This window comes from Mustela nivalis, assembly GCF_964662115.1.
Source record: "Mustela nivalis genome assembly, chromosome: 13".
Classification (NCBI taxonomy): domain Eukaryota; kingdom Metazoa; phylum Chordata; class Mammalia; order Carnivora; family Mustelidae; genus Mustela; species Mustela nivalis.
This window is the reverse complement of record NC_139032.1, coordinates 56656716-56672849: the sequence shown is the minus strand read 5'-3', so window position 1 is coordinate 56672849 and position 16134 is coordinate 56656716. Positions and strand designations below refer to the sequence as shown.

The 16134-nt window shown below is 51.3% G+C and overlaps 1 protein-coding gene across 6 annotated transcripts in view; it reads left to right on the top strand.

Moving 5' to 3' along the window:
• Positions 1-8934, top strand: part of AQP7 (aquaporin 7) — a 43294-nt gene extending 34360 nt beyond the window's left edge. For 4 of the 6 annotated variants that reach the window (XM_082694625.1, XM_082694624.1, XM_082694623.1 and 1 more), the window contains 5 exons: positions 5019-5142; positions 5670-5807; positions 6018-6136; positions 6322-6539; positions 6882-8934. In XM_082694625.1, coding sequence (XP_082550751.1) covers positions 5019-5142; positions 5670-5807; positions 6018-6136; positions 6322-6539; positions 6882-7152 — 870 coding nt within the window. In that variant the 3' untranslated portion in view covers positions 7153-8934. The remainder of the gene's footprint in view (positions 1-5018; positions 5143-5669; positions 5808-6017; positions 6137-6321; positions 6540-6881) is intronic. The other 2 variants (XM_082694628.1, XM_082694627.1) reach the window with 1 other exon arrangement.
• Positions 8935-16134: the final 7200 nt, after the last annotated feature.

The window sequence follows — 16134 nt, the reverse complement described above, 5'->3', positions numbered from 1 at the left end:
GCTTCCTCGTCAGTAAACGTGACACTAACATCAAGCTGGCAGACACCCAGTACACATGCAGGACATATGTGCTGGTCTCTGTCGTGACACGTGCTCTCAACTGCCCTCCCCTCCCTGCCTCCTGTGCTTTTCCCTTTCCCCATTACTTGCCTTCCTGTTTTGACTCCTGAGCAGTGAGGACAGTAACTGGATGGTGTCCAGCCTTAATCCAGGGCAAAGTCATTCATTTATGACAAGACATTCCAGCCTCGTGAGGGCTGTTAAACCTTGGAACCATGGAGGTGAGAGGGCACCTCCTCAGAGAGCTCTTAGGGGAAGCCGGCACCACTTCCATGCACTGATGCCTTCCCATGTCCCTGTTTCTCTTCCTTTTTTTGAGATTATTATTGAGCTGTATGCCAGGCGCGATGATGCCCAGCCCCTTACATATAGTATCTTCTCAAATCCGCACAGCAAAGCGTTGTGCTCTTCCTACGAGGGAGGTTCTTTTATTATCCCCATTTCACAGGTGGGGAAACAGCCTCCGTGAGACTAAGTTACTTGTCCAACGTCACATTTTAAGTTAAGATCAAATCCAGTCCAACCTAATATCACAGCCTTGACCCTTAGTTTCTATACTCTCTATCCCTTAGCTTAACTGTGGCAGGATTTACAACACTCTGGCTTGTTTATTCTCCCCCAGCGGAGGTAAGGCCCTTACTTTCAGGCTTTTGGTAGTCTCTGGGCCTCAATTTCCCCATCTGTAGAACAGGAGCAGAAACATTTGCCAGGCAGATCTGCTGTGAGGATGGAAGGGGAATAACACTTACAAAAGAACTCTGAGGTTTAAGCTCATATAGGACATTGTGTTGTTTGCAGTTGTTGCCGAGAAGTGGGGGCTTTTTTGGTTATAGGAAGCTCAATGAGTCATCAGGGCAAAGGTTTTGCCAGAAAAACTGGTGTGACCTTGGGCCGCATTTACTGCAGCCAGGATGAGGGAAGTGGACTGTTCTTCCGGAGCCTCCCAGAGTGCTGTGCTCAGGACTGGCCTTGTGGCTATGGGGACTGGAATGGGCTGGGCCACATCCACCCACCACGGAGAGGAGGAGCTGGGCCATTAGGGCCCTGGAAAAGCAGTTGTCGACAGGAACCAGAGAGGGAGGAGTTGCCAATGTACACGCCATGGGGACCCGACAGTGAAGTCAGAGTGGTGGGGACTGTGGCAAGCGGTGGAGTGCCGGCCTGCGCAAAGGCATCTCTGCCACTAGCCCAGCAGACTGTCGCCACACAGGGCAGGACGCAGGCTAGTGTTGCCTGGGCTTCTGATTTTTCAAGAGAGCCTGAAACTCTCTCTTTGGTGGTCAAAACCAAGGTACCCAAACAAAACCTTTGTTCTGGATAGACTGGCCCATGGGCTGCCAGTTGGCAACCTTGACACAGGAGATCATGTGGGGTTTAGTGACTCATTCATTATTTTTAGCAAATGGTTTTGCCCTCCTGCTTGGAAGTGTGGACCCTCAGTCTTCAGACCCTCCATGTGTGCTCCAGCCTCCGCACCTCCTGGGAGCCCGTCCTGGCCTCACACCCTACGCCCTGCCCCATCTGTTCCTGTCCTCTCCTGCCTCATCCTACCCTTGGCCTAAGTTTTCCTGCGTCTGGGCTCCCCTGCACCTGTCCTAGAGCCCTTGGGGGACCTACGCGGCCCTGCTCAACTCTCTCTCCCCTACCCTATGCAGGCAATTCCTCTTATTCTCGGGTTTTCCCAGAGCTGCTCTGTACTCTGCTCCCCTGCCTTTTTTAAATCAGCAAATGGCTGGATTGCTAGCTTGACAGAGAAGACCATCAGGCAGGCTTCCTGCGTCTGGCTCCTCACCCACCTGTCCCTGCAGCACCAGGCTCCACTTACCTGCACATCCACATATCCCCTCCTTGGCGAGGGCGGGGTTCCTCCTTCATGGAGGACCCCCCACTCCGGTACGAGTCCCAGCCTCCAGTCCACTCAGGTACTTTGTTCCATCCTGAGGCAGAGCCTCTCCTTCTCCCAGCCTTGCCACACTGAAGTCTCTCTACTTAAACCGGCACAACATCAAACATTCCTCCCTTCCCCTGTGAGCCCCTTCAATGATCATGCTCTCCCTCCCTCCCTCCTCAGGCAGGTTCTCAAAGAGATGACTGCACTGGTACCCTTCAGCTCTTCTCCACCACCTACTTACCTCTCAATTTCTGGGACCCGGTTTCTGTTCCCATGGCCTGATGATGCCGTGCTGAGCACATTACGAAGGACTGCCGGATTGTCACATCCAGAGGGATGCTTTTCAGGCCTTCATGCACTTGACCTGGAGGCTGCATGTGGCCTTGGGGACCACACTCTCCTGGGAAGCTCTGCTGCTCTCTCATGTCCAGGGCACGTTCTCCCTTTGTTCCTCTTCCATTTCAACACCTGCTCCATCTGGGGTTTCTGACGCCAACCTACATGGGGCAGCCCACAGTCAACCATCCTCTTACCTTCATCCTCCCTGAAGGCTCAGCTAGAGCTCCCATGTCCACAATTCTCTAGGCTTTCTTTTTCGAAATGTAATTAAATTCACATTGTAATTAAAATTTTTCTAGTCCCCACATTAAAGAGGTAAAAAGCAACAGGTGAAATTAATTCAAAAAATTATTGCATTTAATCCATATAGCCAAAATATTATTACCAGTTCAACATGTAATCAATATAAAATTATTAATAAGATATTCTACATTCTCTTTCTCCTACTAAGTCTTTGAAATCTGGCATGTACTTTATTTACACTTAGCGTGGGTCTCAATTTGGACTGGCCACATTTCAAGTACTGACAAGCTGCGTGTAGCTAGTGGCCATCATATTGGAGGATGAATCTAGACTTCCATTTCCAGCAGCCTTGATATCTATAGGTCCCTCAGAGACAGCGTATCGAAAGCACAGGGAATTTTCAAAGGAGGTGCTTTCCAGGTGTGGCTTTAGAGTAACGAGTTTTCAGAATCTGGCATCTGGAACTCCAGACAGAGGGAACAGCACATGCAAAAACCACAGAATCATTCAAAAACAAGGCACGCAGGGAGCAGTGTGGTGGTTTGGTGTGAGGCTGTTTGGCGCAGCCGACTGCCTAGATTCGAATCCTGGCTCACCCTGTGCGGGTTGTGTGCTTTGGACAAGCCGCTCAGCTTCTCTAGGACTTGGTTAACAATCTGTCAAATGGGGAGAAGAAGAGCACATAACACACAAGCTGGTGTGGTGTGAGGGTTAAAGGAGGTGATAGATACAACTTGCTTACAAGTGCCTCACACACAGTAAGTGATCAATAAGTGGTGATTATGGTTTAGTAGTAATACTGTTGCTGAACATAGAGAACACTGGAGCAGATCGGAAACTGAGAGGCAGAAGGGATAAAATTATACAGAGTCTTAAATGGTGCCCTACTGAGTTTGGACTTTATCCTAGAAATGAAGGGGAGCCAGTAAATGTTTGAACAAGGGCAGACACGATCAAATTTTTCTGCTAGAAAGGTCACTCTGGCTGCAAGGAGGAGGCTGGGTGAGATCTGGATAGAATGAAGGCAGAGCTGACTGGTGTGGGGGATGAGGGGGAGGAAGCTCTCACCTGTGACTTCTAAGTTTCTGGCTTGGCCGACTGGGATGGGGAACATAGGATGAGGATCACATTTTCTGGGAGATGGTGAGCTTTCAACATAGAACCTTTGAAAAACCCATAGACGCCTTTGAAAAACCCAGGGTCCCAGCAGGTATTTGAAGATAGGGATTTAGCTCCTAGGTGGAGGTTTTGGGCATTTTAGTGCATCAGGCATATCTGAAGCCATAGACGTGGTAAGAAGGCCCAGGAAGAGTGATGGGAGAGAGACATGAAAGGGGTCAAGGAGGGAGCTCTGGAGTCATCCATATTCATGAGGCAGATGAAGGAAGAAGGATGTGGGAAGGAACTGCAGAGAGGGAGGCTGCGGAGGTAAGAGAAAACCGGAGGAGACAGAGATGTCATGGAGGCCAAAGAGGGACTTTCCAGAAGCCCAGAGTGGTTAAGAAGGTCAAAGTTAGCAAAATCAAGTAAGACAATGTCTGAAGAGATCATGAGGAAATCAGGAGACTGGAGCCCTTGGGGAGACTTTTGGTGTCTGTGACATGTGGAAGCCGGAGCCAGATTGAAGAGGGAGAGCTTTAAGGAAGGGATCAAGGAGCCAGCCAGTGTGTCTTTCCTAGACCCTGGATCACACAGGGAGGGGGTGTCCAGGGGTCCATGGCAGGAAGGAAGAGACCCGAGGCTCTGGGAGCTGTCAAGGGGAGGGTGGAAGATACAGGAAAGAGGGAAGTGACTGGAGAGGGATAGAGAAGCTGGGCACAGGACCAGAGCTAAAGGGGAAGGCAGATAGAGACTCCAGCAGGAGCTGCAGGAGGTGAAGTGAGGGCCTAGCTTCAGGCCTCTAATCTCCCTGTGAAGGGGATCAGTGGGGTTTATTTTCTGAGGCGATCCAACAGTTAACGATGGGCAAGGGCAAGAAGTTCAGAAATGACACCCAAGGGCATTGGAAATGTTGCTGAAGGCAAAGGAGGCCCCTGGCTCCCGGGGCCACTATGTGTGTAGGGGCTGGCAGAGTCCAGGCCAGAAGTTTGAAGATCCCTTGAAGAAACTTCCTGCAGGTTAGGTTGAAGTATAAGATACTCTGAGGGGTTCTATCCACACCGACCATGCCCTCCTTGAAGCCCTACCCCTACCGTGAACATCAGGTGGGCTTGGGGTCTAGGGGCCTGGATGTGTCCTTAAGAGCCCCTCACACTGCCACTTTTCCTCCCAGCTCCTTGTACAGCCCCACTCAGCTCTCGCTGGTCGCATCGTCAAGGAAAGTCAGGGAGGAAAATTTCTGGAGGAAGAGGGCATGACAGTGGGTCTCCAGCAGCAACACATGGTGGCCTGGGGCATAGGGTTGAGGAACCCAGTCTGAGCCCGAGTCCTCCTGTGAGGTTGGGGCTTCTGTGCAGGTGATCCCCTCAGAGGCCCTCCCTTGCAGGTGTTTGGCCTTGGCTCCGTGGCCCATATGGTTCTAGGAGGTAAACTTGGGAGCTTCCTCGGTGTCAACTTGGGTTTTGGCTTCGGAGTCACCATGGGAGTGCACATGGCAGGGAACATCTCTGGTGAGTGATGCCGGGGCCCCATCTCATCAGCAAGGCCAGGTGTCCTCTGCAGGCTCTTCCTGCCTACCTCCAGGCAGCCCCTTCTCTTAAGTCCACCCAAACCCAATACTCACTGGCCTGGGGGGAGGGAGAACACCCTGAACCCCTTTCTTCTGACCCTCTCTGCCCAGAATCTAGAATCTTCATAAGCATCCCCAGGCCCCACATTTTTCCTAGCTGGGTCAACTTAGGCAAGTTATTTAACTTCTGTCTCTTACTTTCCTTAATGGTGAAATGGGGATGGTAGTCCTTGCCTCGTGGGGTCTTTGTGAGGATTAAATGAATCCACTCCATAAACACTAGCTGTTATTATTATTATTAGGCTAAGCAGGGAGCCTGATGCAGGGCTCAATCCTAGGACCCCAGGATCATGACCTGAGCAAAAGCAGACGCTTCACCGACTGAGCCACCCAGGCGCCCTGCTCTCATATTGTGCGTTATTTTTGTCTCTGTTCTCACACCTCTGACACTTCTGCCCCTCCCTGCAGGGGCCCACATGAATGCAGCCTTGACCTTCACCAACTGTGCACTAGGCCGCATGTCATGGAAGAAGTTTCCTGTGTACATCCTGGGTCAGTTTCTGGGTTCCTTCCTGGCTGCTGCCACCATCTACTGCCTCTTCTACAGTGAGTGTCCTGCCCTGGGTTGTCCATCTCTGGCCTCAGCCTCGTCCTCTGAAACATGGGCAGATCCAACCCCAGTGTCCTCGTCTGTGAAAACATCTGGGAGAGAAAGCCTTGGAGGAGCTCCCCACCCCTGGATCCTACAGCCTTAATCCTGGGACTCCAGTGGGGTTTAGCTGGTGGTAGGTTGACACTCAGTCTGTGTCTCCACAGCAGCCATTATCGAATTTTCGGGCGGACGTCTGACAGTGACTGGCCCCAAAGCCACCGCTAGCATTTTTGCCACCTACCTTCCTGACCACTCAACGCTGTGGAGGGGCTTCCTGGATGAGGTCAGTGGCCCCGCGTGGATTCCCCTCCTCCAGCGCCCCCCCCCCCCAGCAGGCAGCCCTCACAGGAGAAAGGACAAGAACTCTGGTTGTGCTCTCTGCTTGTGGGTTGGGGCTGGGGGCACTGCTGAAGCTCTGTGGTTTGGCTAAGGCCCGGGGGGGGGGCTCCCACGGTGTCTGCTCCCCAGGTGCTGGTGACAGGGTTGCTCCAGCTATGTCTCTTCGCCATCACGGACAAGGAGAACAACCCAGCGCTGCAAGGGACACAGGCCCTGGTGATCGGCATCCTCGTTGTTGTCATTGGCATATCCCTGGGCATGAATACAGGATATGCCATGAACCCATCCCGGGACCTGCCCCCCCGCTTCTTCACTTACATTGCTGGCTGGGGTATACAGGTCTTCAGGTACTGCCCTGCCCAGTCCACTCCTGCACGGTTTCTTGTGGGCACCCTGCATGCAGGGGGGTGGGGGTGATGTGAGGAGCAGCTCGGGAGAGTCCTGCCCAGCTCCCGGGTGGCCTGGGGAGACAGGTGTGGGACCCCATTTCCCCCAGATGAGCACCAATGCAGATCCTGCTCTTAGACTGAATGTCAGTCCTGCCCCAGGACAGGCTCAGGGGCAACTCTAAGGCTAGAACGGGGGTCACTCCTCGACTCTCAGGCCCTACTCTCTGTCTCAGCCTGAGTGGACATGGGCACTATGCTGGGGATCAGTGCCTTCAGCAGGCCTCTGCCTCTTGCCTGCAGGGCCCGGGACTGGTGGTGGGTGCCGGTGGTGGCACCGTTCCTAGGTGCCTACTTAGGTGGCATCATCTACTTGGTCTTCATTGGCTCCACCATCACACGGAGGCCCCACATATTGGAGGACTCCATGATGTCTGAAGACCGCAGAATACCTGTGTTGCCCAAGACCATGCCAAACCCAGCCACGACCTCTCCCCTCACCCCTGTCTCTGTGTCTCCCACAGTCCGAACTGTTGCCCCCTTAAGTGACCCCATCCTCCTGGAGCAATTCTAAGAAAGATTATTTGTGACCCTATCCCCCCACTCCAATAAAGAAAGCCTTGTCCAACACAGCGGCACCCCCACTTCCTGGGTGCCTCCTGTGGTTGGGCTTCCCTACTGGATTCTTCCAGGAACTCCAGGGTTATGCAGTAGCCCAAGGCTGGAGCACAGAGCTGAGGGGTCTCTAACTCCTTCCAGCTTTGGGAACTGGGGTGGAATGGGGGAAGACCTGACCTATGGCCTCAGTAGGAACAGGAGATTAAAGGATGCCAGACACAGAATGGTGGACTTCGAGGCATAGGGTAGGGGAGGGATGGTTTTGGGGAAAGGACAACAGCTAGCTGGAGGGAAGCTCTGGGGATACTTTGAGCTTCCCTGGGATAGGACTCTAGTCTCCCTCAGTTCTGGCTAGTCCTAGACCAGACAAAGCGAGGCCCAAGCATGTAGATCAGAGTTTCTCAACCCTTTTTTTTTCATTATTGCTCCCCTCAGAAGCCTTTTAGACATTTTCTTTCTTAATCACATGGCATTTTAATACCACAGATATACTATATGTGTTTAAGTATTGTATATATACATATATGTGCTTTATACAAAAGAGAGTAAGATTTTTCCATCTTTCTCTTCCAAGAATCAGTGTTCTTACCTTTGGAGGAAAAACCACCGCCCACCTTGAAAAGGTCTAATGTAGACTGAAAGTAGGCGAAGGGTTTGTTTCTTCTTTTTGCTACCAGTGCCAGAGCTCTCCCACACTAAGTCTTTCCGGAGTCAGAAGGAAGATGCAGAGAAGGAAGTTATTACAAAAGATGCAGGACAGGAAATGGCTTCATGGGGTTCAGGGGACAGGCACAGAGGCTTGGGGGGGAGGTGGCAGCCAGCATCCCCACCCACTCTGGGATCAAACAGGAATTACCCTGCTTTCTGGGACTCAGAAAGCATCACCCATGGTTCCTGTCATTGTCCATTTAGCCTTTCAACAATTCCTAAGAACCTCCCGTGTGCAGGCCCTGCCTGGGCACTGGAGATGTTGAAGTGGATGAGGCTGAGCCTCTGCCTTCGAGGATCACAGTCTGATGAGGATGGGTAATCATGAGGAAGGAGCTAAGTGGCAGAGAGGGGGCTGTGGGGCTCAGAGGGGGCTCACCCTCCAGCTGTGGGGCGGGGGCAAGGGATGGCTTCCCAGAGGAGGAGGCAGAGCCAAGTGGAGGACAAGTGTTGTCCTTTCTGGGGTTGGTTGCTGCACTTTGCAGTTTGAGGAGAGGGAGGCGAGGAGGCTGGGCTTTCTTCGGGAGTTGGGGACATGGTGAGATGAGATTTAGCAAGCCCGCCTGAGCTGCAGTGTGCAAGCTGCTGGGAAAGGGGAGACTGGAGCTTGCGAGGGAGTGCGGTGAGAGGCAATAATCCAGGAGGAGCAGCAGATGGGAGAAAGGGGATTCACCAGATACGGAGGAGGTAAAGCCCACAGGACTTGGGCTCAGATTGGGAGGAGTGGGCAAGGATGCGGTGGGGATCAGGCTGACTTCAGTTTTTGGCTTGGGCCTGGGGCACTGGAGATGTGCCACCTGAGTGTTCATGGGAGACAAACTGATTTGGAGAGGAAGATAAGTTACATCGTGGGCATGTTGAGTTTGAGTTGCCTGTGGGACTTGGGGGTAAGAGGTATGTATCTTGAACAAGTTATTCCACCTCTCTGGGCTTCTGTTTTCTCATTTGTAAAAGGGATCGCGTATTACCTATCATTTGTGAATGGTATATGTGACTATTCAATGAAATAAAATGTGTACTATGCTGAGAACAGTGCTTGGCTCAGAATAAGTGCACAATAAACAATTATGCCTTTTATGTGGTCTGGAGATCAGAAGAGAGTTGAAGATGGCGATTGAGGAAGTCATGGTTGTGTGGATACCACGGGGGCCATGGGAGAGTGAAAGAAGGGTCAGTGAACCATCCTGGGAGCATGGCTGGGAGGTGGCTGGGAGGTGTGGAGTGCGCACCTGACTGAGGAGCGCGCAAGGTGGGTGATCACCGGGCCCTGCAATCAAAGACAAATGTCCATCAGGAGGGGAGCAGATACTTACCTTGCTGTATAGTCACGGACAACAGGACATGATATATCGGTGGAAACGGAGGCACGACAGCTTCCTGTAACAACACGGACAAAGTGTGGAAGGCATAAACAGCAATGCAGTAGACTACATACAGAATGGCACCAAGGGATATCATTGAAATACAAGCCAACAGCAATATATTCTTTGGGCATACATGTGCGATAAAACTACTTTATTTTTTAAGATTTTATTTTTGCGAGGGAGAGCAAGCACAAGATAGGGGAGGGGCAGAGGGAGAAGCAGGATCCCTGATGAGCAGGGAGCCTGACATAGGGCTCAATCCCAGGACCCTGGGGTCATGACTTGAGCCAAAGGCAGATGCTTAACCAACTAAGCCATCCAGGTATCTCCAGATAAAACTACTTAAAAAAAAAAAAAAAAAGAAGGGATGGGGTGCCTGGCTGGCTCACTCTGTGGAGGTATGACTCTTGGTCTTGGAGTTGTGAGTTTGAGCCCCTCACTGGGTTAAATAAAATCTTTAAAAATAAAAACAAAACAGAATATTTAAAAAAAAAAAAGGGCGGGGGATGGTTTGTCCAGGGAGACAGAAATGGGAGATAAGATGGGGAAGAGCTTTGGGTAGTATAAACTATTACTTTTCTAGTTCTGGAGTCGGAGGTCAATTTATAGGTTTGTAAATGATTGTGCTTTGTAACATATAACTGTGACATATATTCATTTGTAGGTATCCTATGTTTTAAAAGATGAAGAAATAACCACAGCATGAGAACAGGCTATTGGAAGTGATAGGTGTGGAAGGTGCTGATGACAAGGGGTCCAGCGATGAAGGGGAGAGGCTTGAGTATGTCTGACATCTCAAAGTGAGAGGAGCTGAGCCAGCGAATCAGGTCTGGGAGTGACCAGGGAGGAGTCCACAGCTGTAAGTCCCAGCCAGGTGCCTCCCTCTCTCTGCCTCAGTGGCCTGGTGAACATGAGAAGGGTGGCCTTTCTCATTCCTGGCATTCCAGAGCAGAGTGACCCTAAGGCCTAAGTCACAGGTGGGAGGTGTATGTGGGTCCAAGGGCTCTGGCTCCTCCTCTTCTATCCCCCTTGCTGACCACTTCAGCCTTCTGCCACCCTCATGTCCCAGGGAGGTGGCCTTGGAGGTAGGACAGTCAGTGGGTCCGTCCAGAACCTGCCTGCTGGCTACCGCTCTGCACAGACATGCACTAGGCCCATCATCCAAAATACCCTGCAGATTTGGATCCTGATGGTCAGGCTCTGATGAGCCCTGACCGTGGTCACAGAGTGTTTCTGTGCACAGATCCCTTTCATTCTCTTGGCAGAAGTTGGTTGAAATTCTATAACATGCCAGACCCCATTTTGGTGCAGAGGATTTAGGCACAAAAAAAGAAACTAAATTTCTTGTTCTCATAGAACCAACATTCTGTGCAAGACACACGGTGTGTTAGTGATACATATTAAGGAGGAAAAGTAGCAAAGAGGGACAGGAAGCATGTGGGGCTGTAAAGCCCAAAGACCTCAAGGAGAAGGTGAGTCTGCATAAAGACCTGAAAGGGGGGAGGGAGTGAGCCATGTGGACACCTGGAGAGGGAGCATGCCAGGCTGAGGGAACAGCCACTGAAAGGCCCTCAGGTGGGAGTGTGGAGGACCACTGCCGGAATGGGGAAAGGGAAGAGTGGAAGAAGATAAGGTCAGGCAAGCAGGTTAAGGTGAACCGAGGCCAGGCTCAGGGTAGAGGTAAGGCCAAGGCCTGGCGCAGAGGTAAGGGAAGTCTCTGGAATAGAGAGGCAGATAGGCAGGCAGGCAGGTAGGCAGAGGTGGGGTGAGATGGGGTGGGTCTCACCATCCCTGTGGATCCCAGGCTCTTAGCTCTGCTGTCTGACAGACACACACACACACACACACACACACACTCTTTTGTAACCATGCCCTGGCTTGGATCCAGGAGACGCAGCTGTTTAGCTCTGAGAGCCAGGTTGGGAAATGAGTCATGAAGGTCCTGTCTCTGCGCTCATTCTCCTAGGTGCTGGCCCAACACAGGCTGGCTGTGTGACCTGGACAGAATCCCTCTCCTCTCTGGGACTCAGTTTCCCTCTCTGTGCATTGAGGCTTGGATTTATTGGGGTCCGGGGGGAGCCCCACAGCTCTGACTTCTTCCAGTACTTTGCAGTCATGTCATGACCTCGCTTCCCTTTCCCCCACCCCAACTGAGGCTGTGGTTGAACGGGGGACAGCGTAGGGCAAGAGCAACTCCCAGCCCCAGACCAGGCTCCTCCAGGACTTTGCAGATGAAGGTTTGGTCCTCAGCCTGGTGGTCCTGGCTTTGGGAGGGACCCTGACTCCCTGTCTTTCCCTGCCCTCCCACTCCCACTCAGGCCTTCCAAAGGACAGGAACTCACAGACAGCATTCCGTGTCTGTCTCCCTCAGATGGGGTCCTGCAGCCCAGAAAGAGATGGGAGCAGCCATATTGGGCAGGTTGGGGTGCTGATGCCCCCAGTGGGGGAGGCTGTGGCCCTTGAGAGCTGCGCAGCCTGACCATGGCTAGGCACTACCTCTTTGCTGACCCTGAAGTGGGAGAGAGGAATAACCCAGCTCCCCTGGGTGCCACAGGGCCTATACTGTGGCCCCTGAGAGCACAAAGAGGGCAGCCAGGCTGGATGCGAATGCTGGCTCTACCGCTCACTAGCTGGATGACTTTAGGTAAGACAGGGTAATAACAGCTCCCACCTCACAAGGCCGCTGGGATGAGAAAACGAATCCTGCCTGGCATGTGGGCAGTGTTCGCTGTTACCACTCCACACCCTCCTGGTCCTCACATCGTCATGCCCATCTTACATCCAAGGAAGCTGAGGTCTGAGGAGATTGACTTGGTCTCTAAATTGTGAAATATATCCTATAAATATGCATATATAACATACAGGTACAGTTAAAATAATGAAAAAACTGGGGCGCCTGGGTGGCTCAGTGGGTTAAGCTGCTGCCTTCGGCTCAGGTGGTGATCTCAGGGTCCTGGGATCGAGTCCCGCATCGGGCTCTCTGCTCAGCAGGGAGCCTGCTTCCTCCTCTCTCTCTGCCTGCCTCTCTGCCTACTTGTGATCTCTCTCTGTCAAATAAATAAATAAAATCTTAAAAAAAAATGAAAAAACTCAAAACACAAAGACCCCTAATGAACAAATAACCCCAGTCAAGTGCCCTCCGCTGAGCTTTGGCAGCTCATTGAACCTCTCTGGGCCTCACTTTCCTCATCTGTAAAATGGGGATAATGAAGCTCAGAGGAGTGAGGTTTCAGATTTGCCACTGTCATTTTGCTGTGATGAAGCAGGGTGAGGAAGAATGTGCCAGAACTCATGGTCTCCCCTTGTGTCTGTGCTCAGGAGTCAAGGGGTGGGTGGTTGCTGGAGGGAGTGTGCAGGGGCTTTTGGAGGGGATGCTCAGGCTCTGGGCTGGGGCAGAGAGAGAAGGCACACAGCGCAGAGCCAGGTATACCCTGGCACACAGATGAGGTCATAAATCTAGGACTGATACTTTGAGCCCTCCAGGGACCCAGTGAAACCCCCATTGGTTGATAAGGAGGATTCCTCAGACGGGGCTCACAAATGGCCCTTGGCACAGTTCAGCCAGGGCTAGCAAGAATGTGTTCCTGTCCTCCCTACTGTCCCAGAACTCTCACCTCTATTCTGGCCTCTGGCCCCAGGTCAGGAACATTAGGAGGAAGTTGAATTCCTGAGGGAGACTCAGTGCTGGGGTAGGGGAGAGTGGAAGGTAGTGGATATACTAGGAGACAGTTTGGAGGTTGGAAATGCTGAACTAGAGGTGCTTGTGGGGCATCCAGGGATAGGCACAGGCTGGGCTAGAGATAGATAGAGCCTTTAAGCCCAAAGTGGCAGGTAAAGGCTTGCAGGTGGATGAGGTGGCCCAGGGAGAGATGAGGAGTTCTGGGAAGCGCCCATGTTTAAGAGATGACTAAAGGGGAGGAGGCAGCCAGGACCCCTGATCACTCCTGGCCCCAGGAACCCAAATACTCTGGTGCCTTAACTGACTTGTACCACGGGGCCAGTCCCTTCTCTCCAATGAAGGTTCCAATGATCAGGGCAAGCAAGAGAAGCCCCAACTCTCCTAGGCAACCAGGAGGAAAACTCCAGAGACCTCCACCACACAGGACTTCCCTTTAGCACGAGTCCTCCAACTTCAACCCCCAGCTCTGGCTCCAGAATTGTCAGACTCCTGCCCTGTTCCTCAGCTCCCTGGCCTCTAAATGATGGAGCAACCAGGGCCTGGTCCTTGGACCTCTTCTCTTTCACCCCCCTTCCCAGTGTGACCTTACCAGGCTGTAAATACTACTATATGCCAACAGCTCCCCAAATTAGATCTCCTGTCCAATCCTGTCTCCAGACTTAAGACTCCCATGTACAACCACCCACTGGACAGATTTTCATCCCTCAAGACTGTTCCTCCCACACTCTTTCCTATCTCAGTAAATGGCAAATTCAATCTTCCCGCTGCTCAGGCCAAAATCTTTGAAGTTGTGCCCGACTCCATTCTCTCTCACACCCCACCCACATCCCAGCTGTTAGCAAACCCTATAGGTGTTACCTGCAAAATTATCTAGAAACCAACCCCTTCTCATCACCCAATCACCAGCAGCCAGGTTTGAGCCACTGTCACGTCTCTTGGATTACAGAAGTGGTCTTCTGATCATCTTCCAGCCTTTTTGTTCTGAGTCACCCCTATAGTCTCAAGACATCAGCTGGAGTATTCCTTTCAAAAAATAAGCCAAATCATAACCTTCACTCCTCTGCCCTAAGCCTTCCAATGGCTTCCAGGCACCTGCTTCTCTCTCCTATTCATTCCCATATAGCTGGATGGCTTTGCTGTTCCTTCAAGGTACACAGCATGTTTCCATGATGGAGCTTTGCAATGGCTGTTTCTTCTGCCTGGGATTGTTCTTCCTTCAGACATCTGCGTGACTTGTTTTTCCCTGTGTTTACATGGTTTATGTCAACAAACAAAACGGTATTAAAAAAAATAGGGAGGTGATAATAATGGATGATAATGATACTGGTTATAAACTCTACTAAAAAGTTTTAAGGGGCACCTGGGTGGCTCAGTGGGTTAAAGCCTCTGCCTTCAGCTCAGGTCATGAGCCCAGGGTCCTGGGATCAAGCTCTCTGCTCAGCAGGGAGCCTGCTTCCTCCTCTCTCTCTGCCTGCCTCTTTGCCTACTTGTGATCTCTGTCTGTCAAAAAAATAAATAAAATCTAAAAAAAAAAAGTTTTAAGTAAGGTTTTTTGAGGGCAAGAGGAAGCACTTACTCCGCCCCTCCCCAGGCTTCTGGTTTGGGGATACATACTGCCCCCTCGTGGCCATTCTAGGAAAAGTACCATCTTCAGGTGGTTGCCGGCATTCGGCATTCTCTACGTGAGGACATAGTGTAAACTTCCATCCCACCTGTCCTGATCTGCCAGACATTGCAGAATCAGCGACTCCAAGGTAAACTGTGTGAGCTGTCCTGTGTATGTAGTGGAGGACACAGGTTTTGGAGTCTGGCCTTACAGGAATTTCAGATTCCCAATTATTCATCGGCTGATCTTGGGCAAGTGACCTAACTTCAAACTTTAGTTTCCCCATTGGTAAAAAGGAGATAGTAATATATAGTTCAGGGGCACCTGGGTTATGCCATTGGTTGAGAATCTTTTGGTTTCCGCTTAGGTCATGATCTCAGGGTCGTGGGATTGAGCTGTGTTGAGCTCAGTGGAGTCTGCTTGAGATTCTCTCTCCCCACCACTTGCATGCATGTTTTCTCTCTAAAATAAACAAATGGCTCTCCAAATATATATATGGATGCCTGCCTGGCTCAGTTGCTTAAGCATCTGCCTTTGGCTCAGGTCATGATCCCAAGGTCCTGGGATTGAGTCCTGCACTGGGCTCCTTGCTCGGTGAGGAGCCTGCTTCTCCTTCTGCCTGCCAATCCTCCTGCTTGTGCTCTGACAAATAAAATCTTTTAAAAAATTAAAAAAAAAATATATGTACTTTAAGGATCTTTGAGGAATAGATGATCACAGTGCTCGGTGCATATTAAGTGCTCAAAAGCTATTACCCACTATCAGAAGAGATTCTTGGGCAATTTTGGGTGCTGAGTACTTTGGACTCTCTCACCCTTACATCAAGCCTGGGGTAACTGAAAGGGCCAGCTCTTGCCAGAGCAGCTTCACAACTGCTCTGTTCCTTCCCCCCAAGCAAGCTATCTTCTGAGACGGTCCTGGGATGGACTGGAGGCTTGATTGTGCTGAGATGACACATGACACTGGGAGACTCTCCCAGCCTCTCAGATCCTCCCATTGCCCTTCAAGTGGTTTGGAACAACACACAGGCAGGAACTATTACTGACGTGACAGATAGGGAAACCAATGCCCAGACACTGGAAGCAAACTGCCCAGGGTTCTTAGAGTGAGATGAGGCAGCCAATCAGGCATCCTAGCAATTTGGCTGGCTTATATTCAGCCAGGTCTCCCAGAAGGGTGTGCCTAAGAAGAGTACCCACATAAAGCCTGAGGCTGAGGGTAGCCTGGGCCACTGGGAAGGACTCCCAAGGGAATTCTGTTTGGGGAACACAGTTTCCCTTTCCTTGAGGACTCAGACACTTCCTGACCTAGAGGCAGTTCTAGACTGTGAGACCTGAGGCCTGGGTTCCAGTCTTGGCCTGGTTCACAGAGGGACACCATGGAGCCTTGTCCCTTCTGTTCTAGGCCTTTGTAGCCTGAGGGGTTGGGCTAGCTTACAGCTCTTTGGGGACTTGTGGGCTCTAAAAAGCCATGAGAGATTGTCTGGGATATCCGTGCTAACATCATGTAGGGAGCTTGAAAAGAAAAAAATTTGGATTAATAAAGAAGAAAGATCTTTGAAGGTGACCAGGCATTCACATC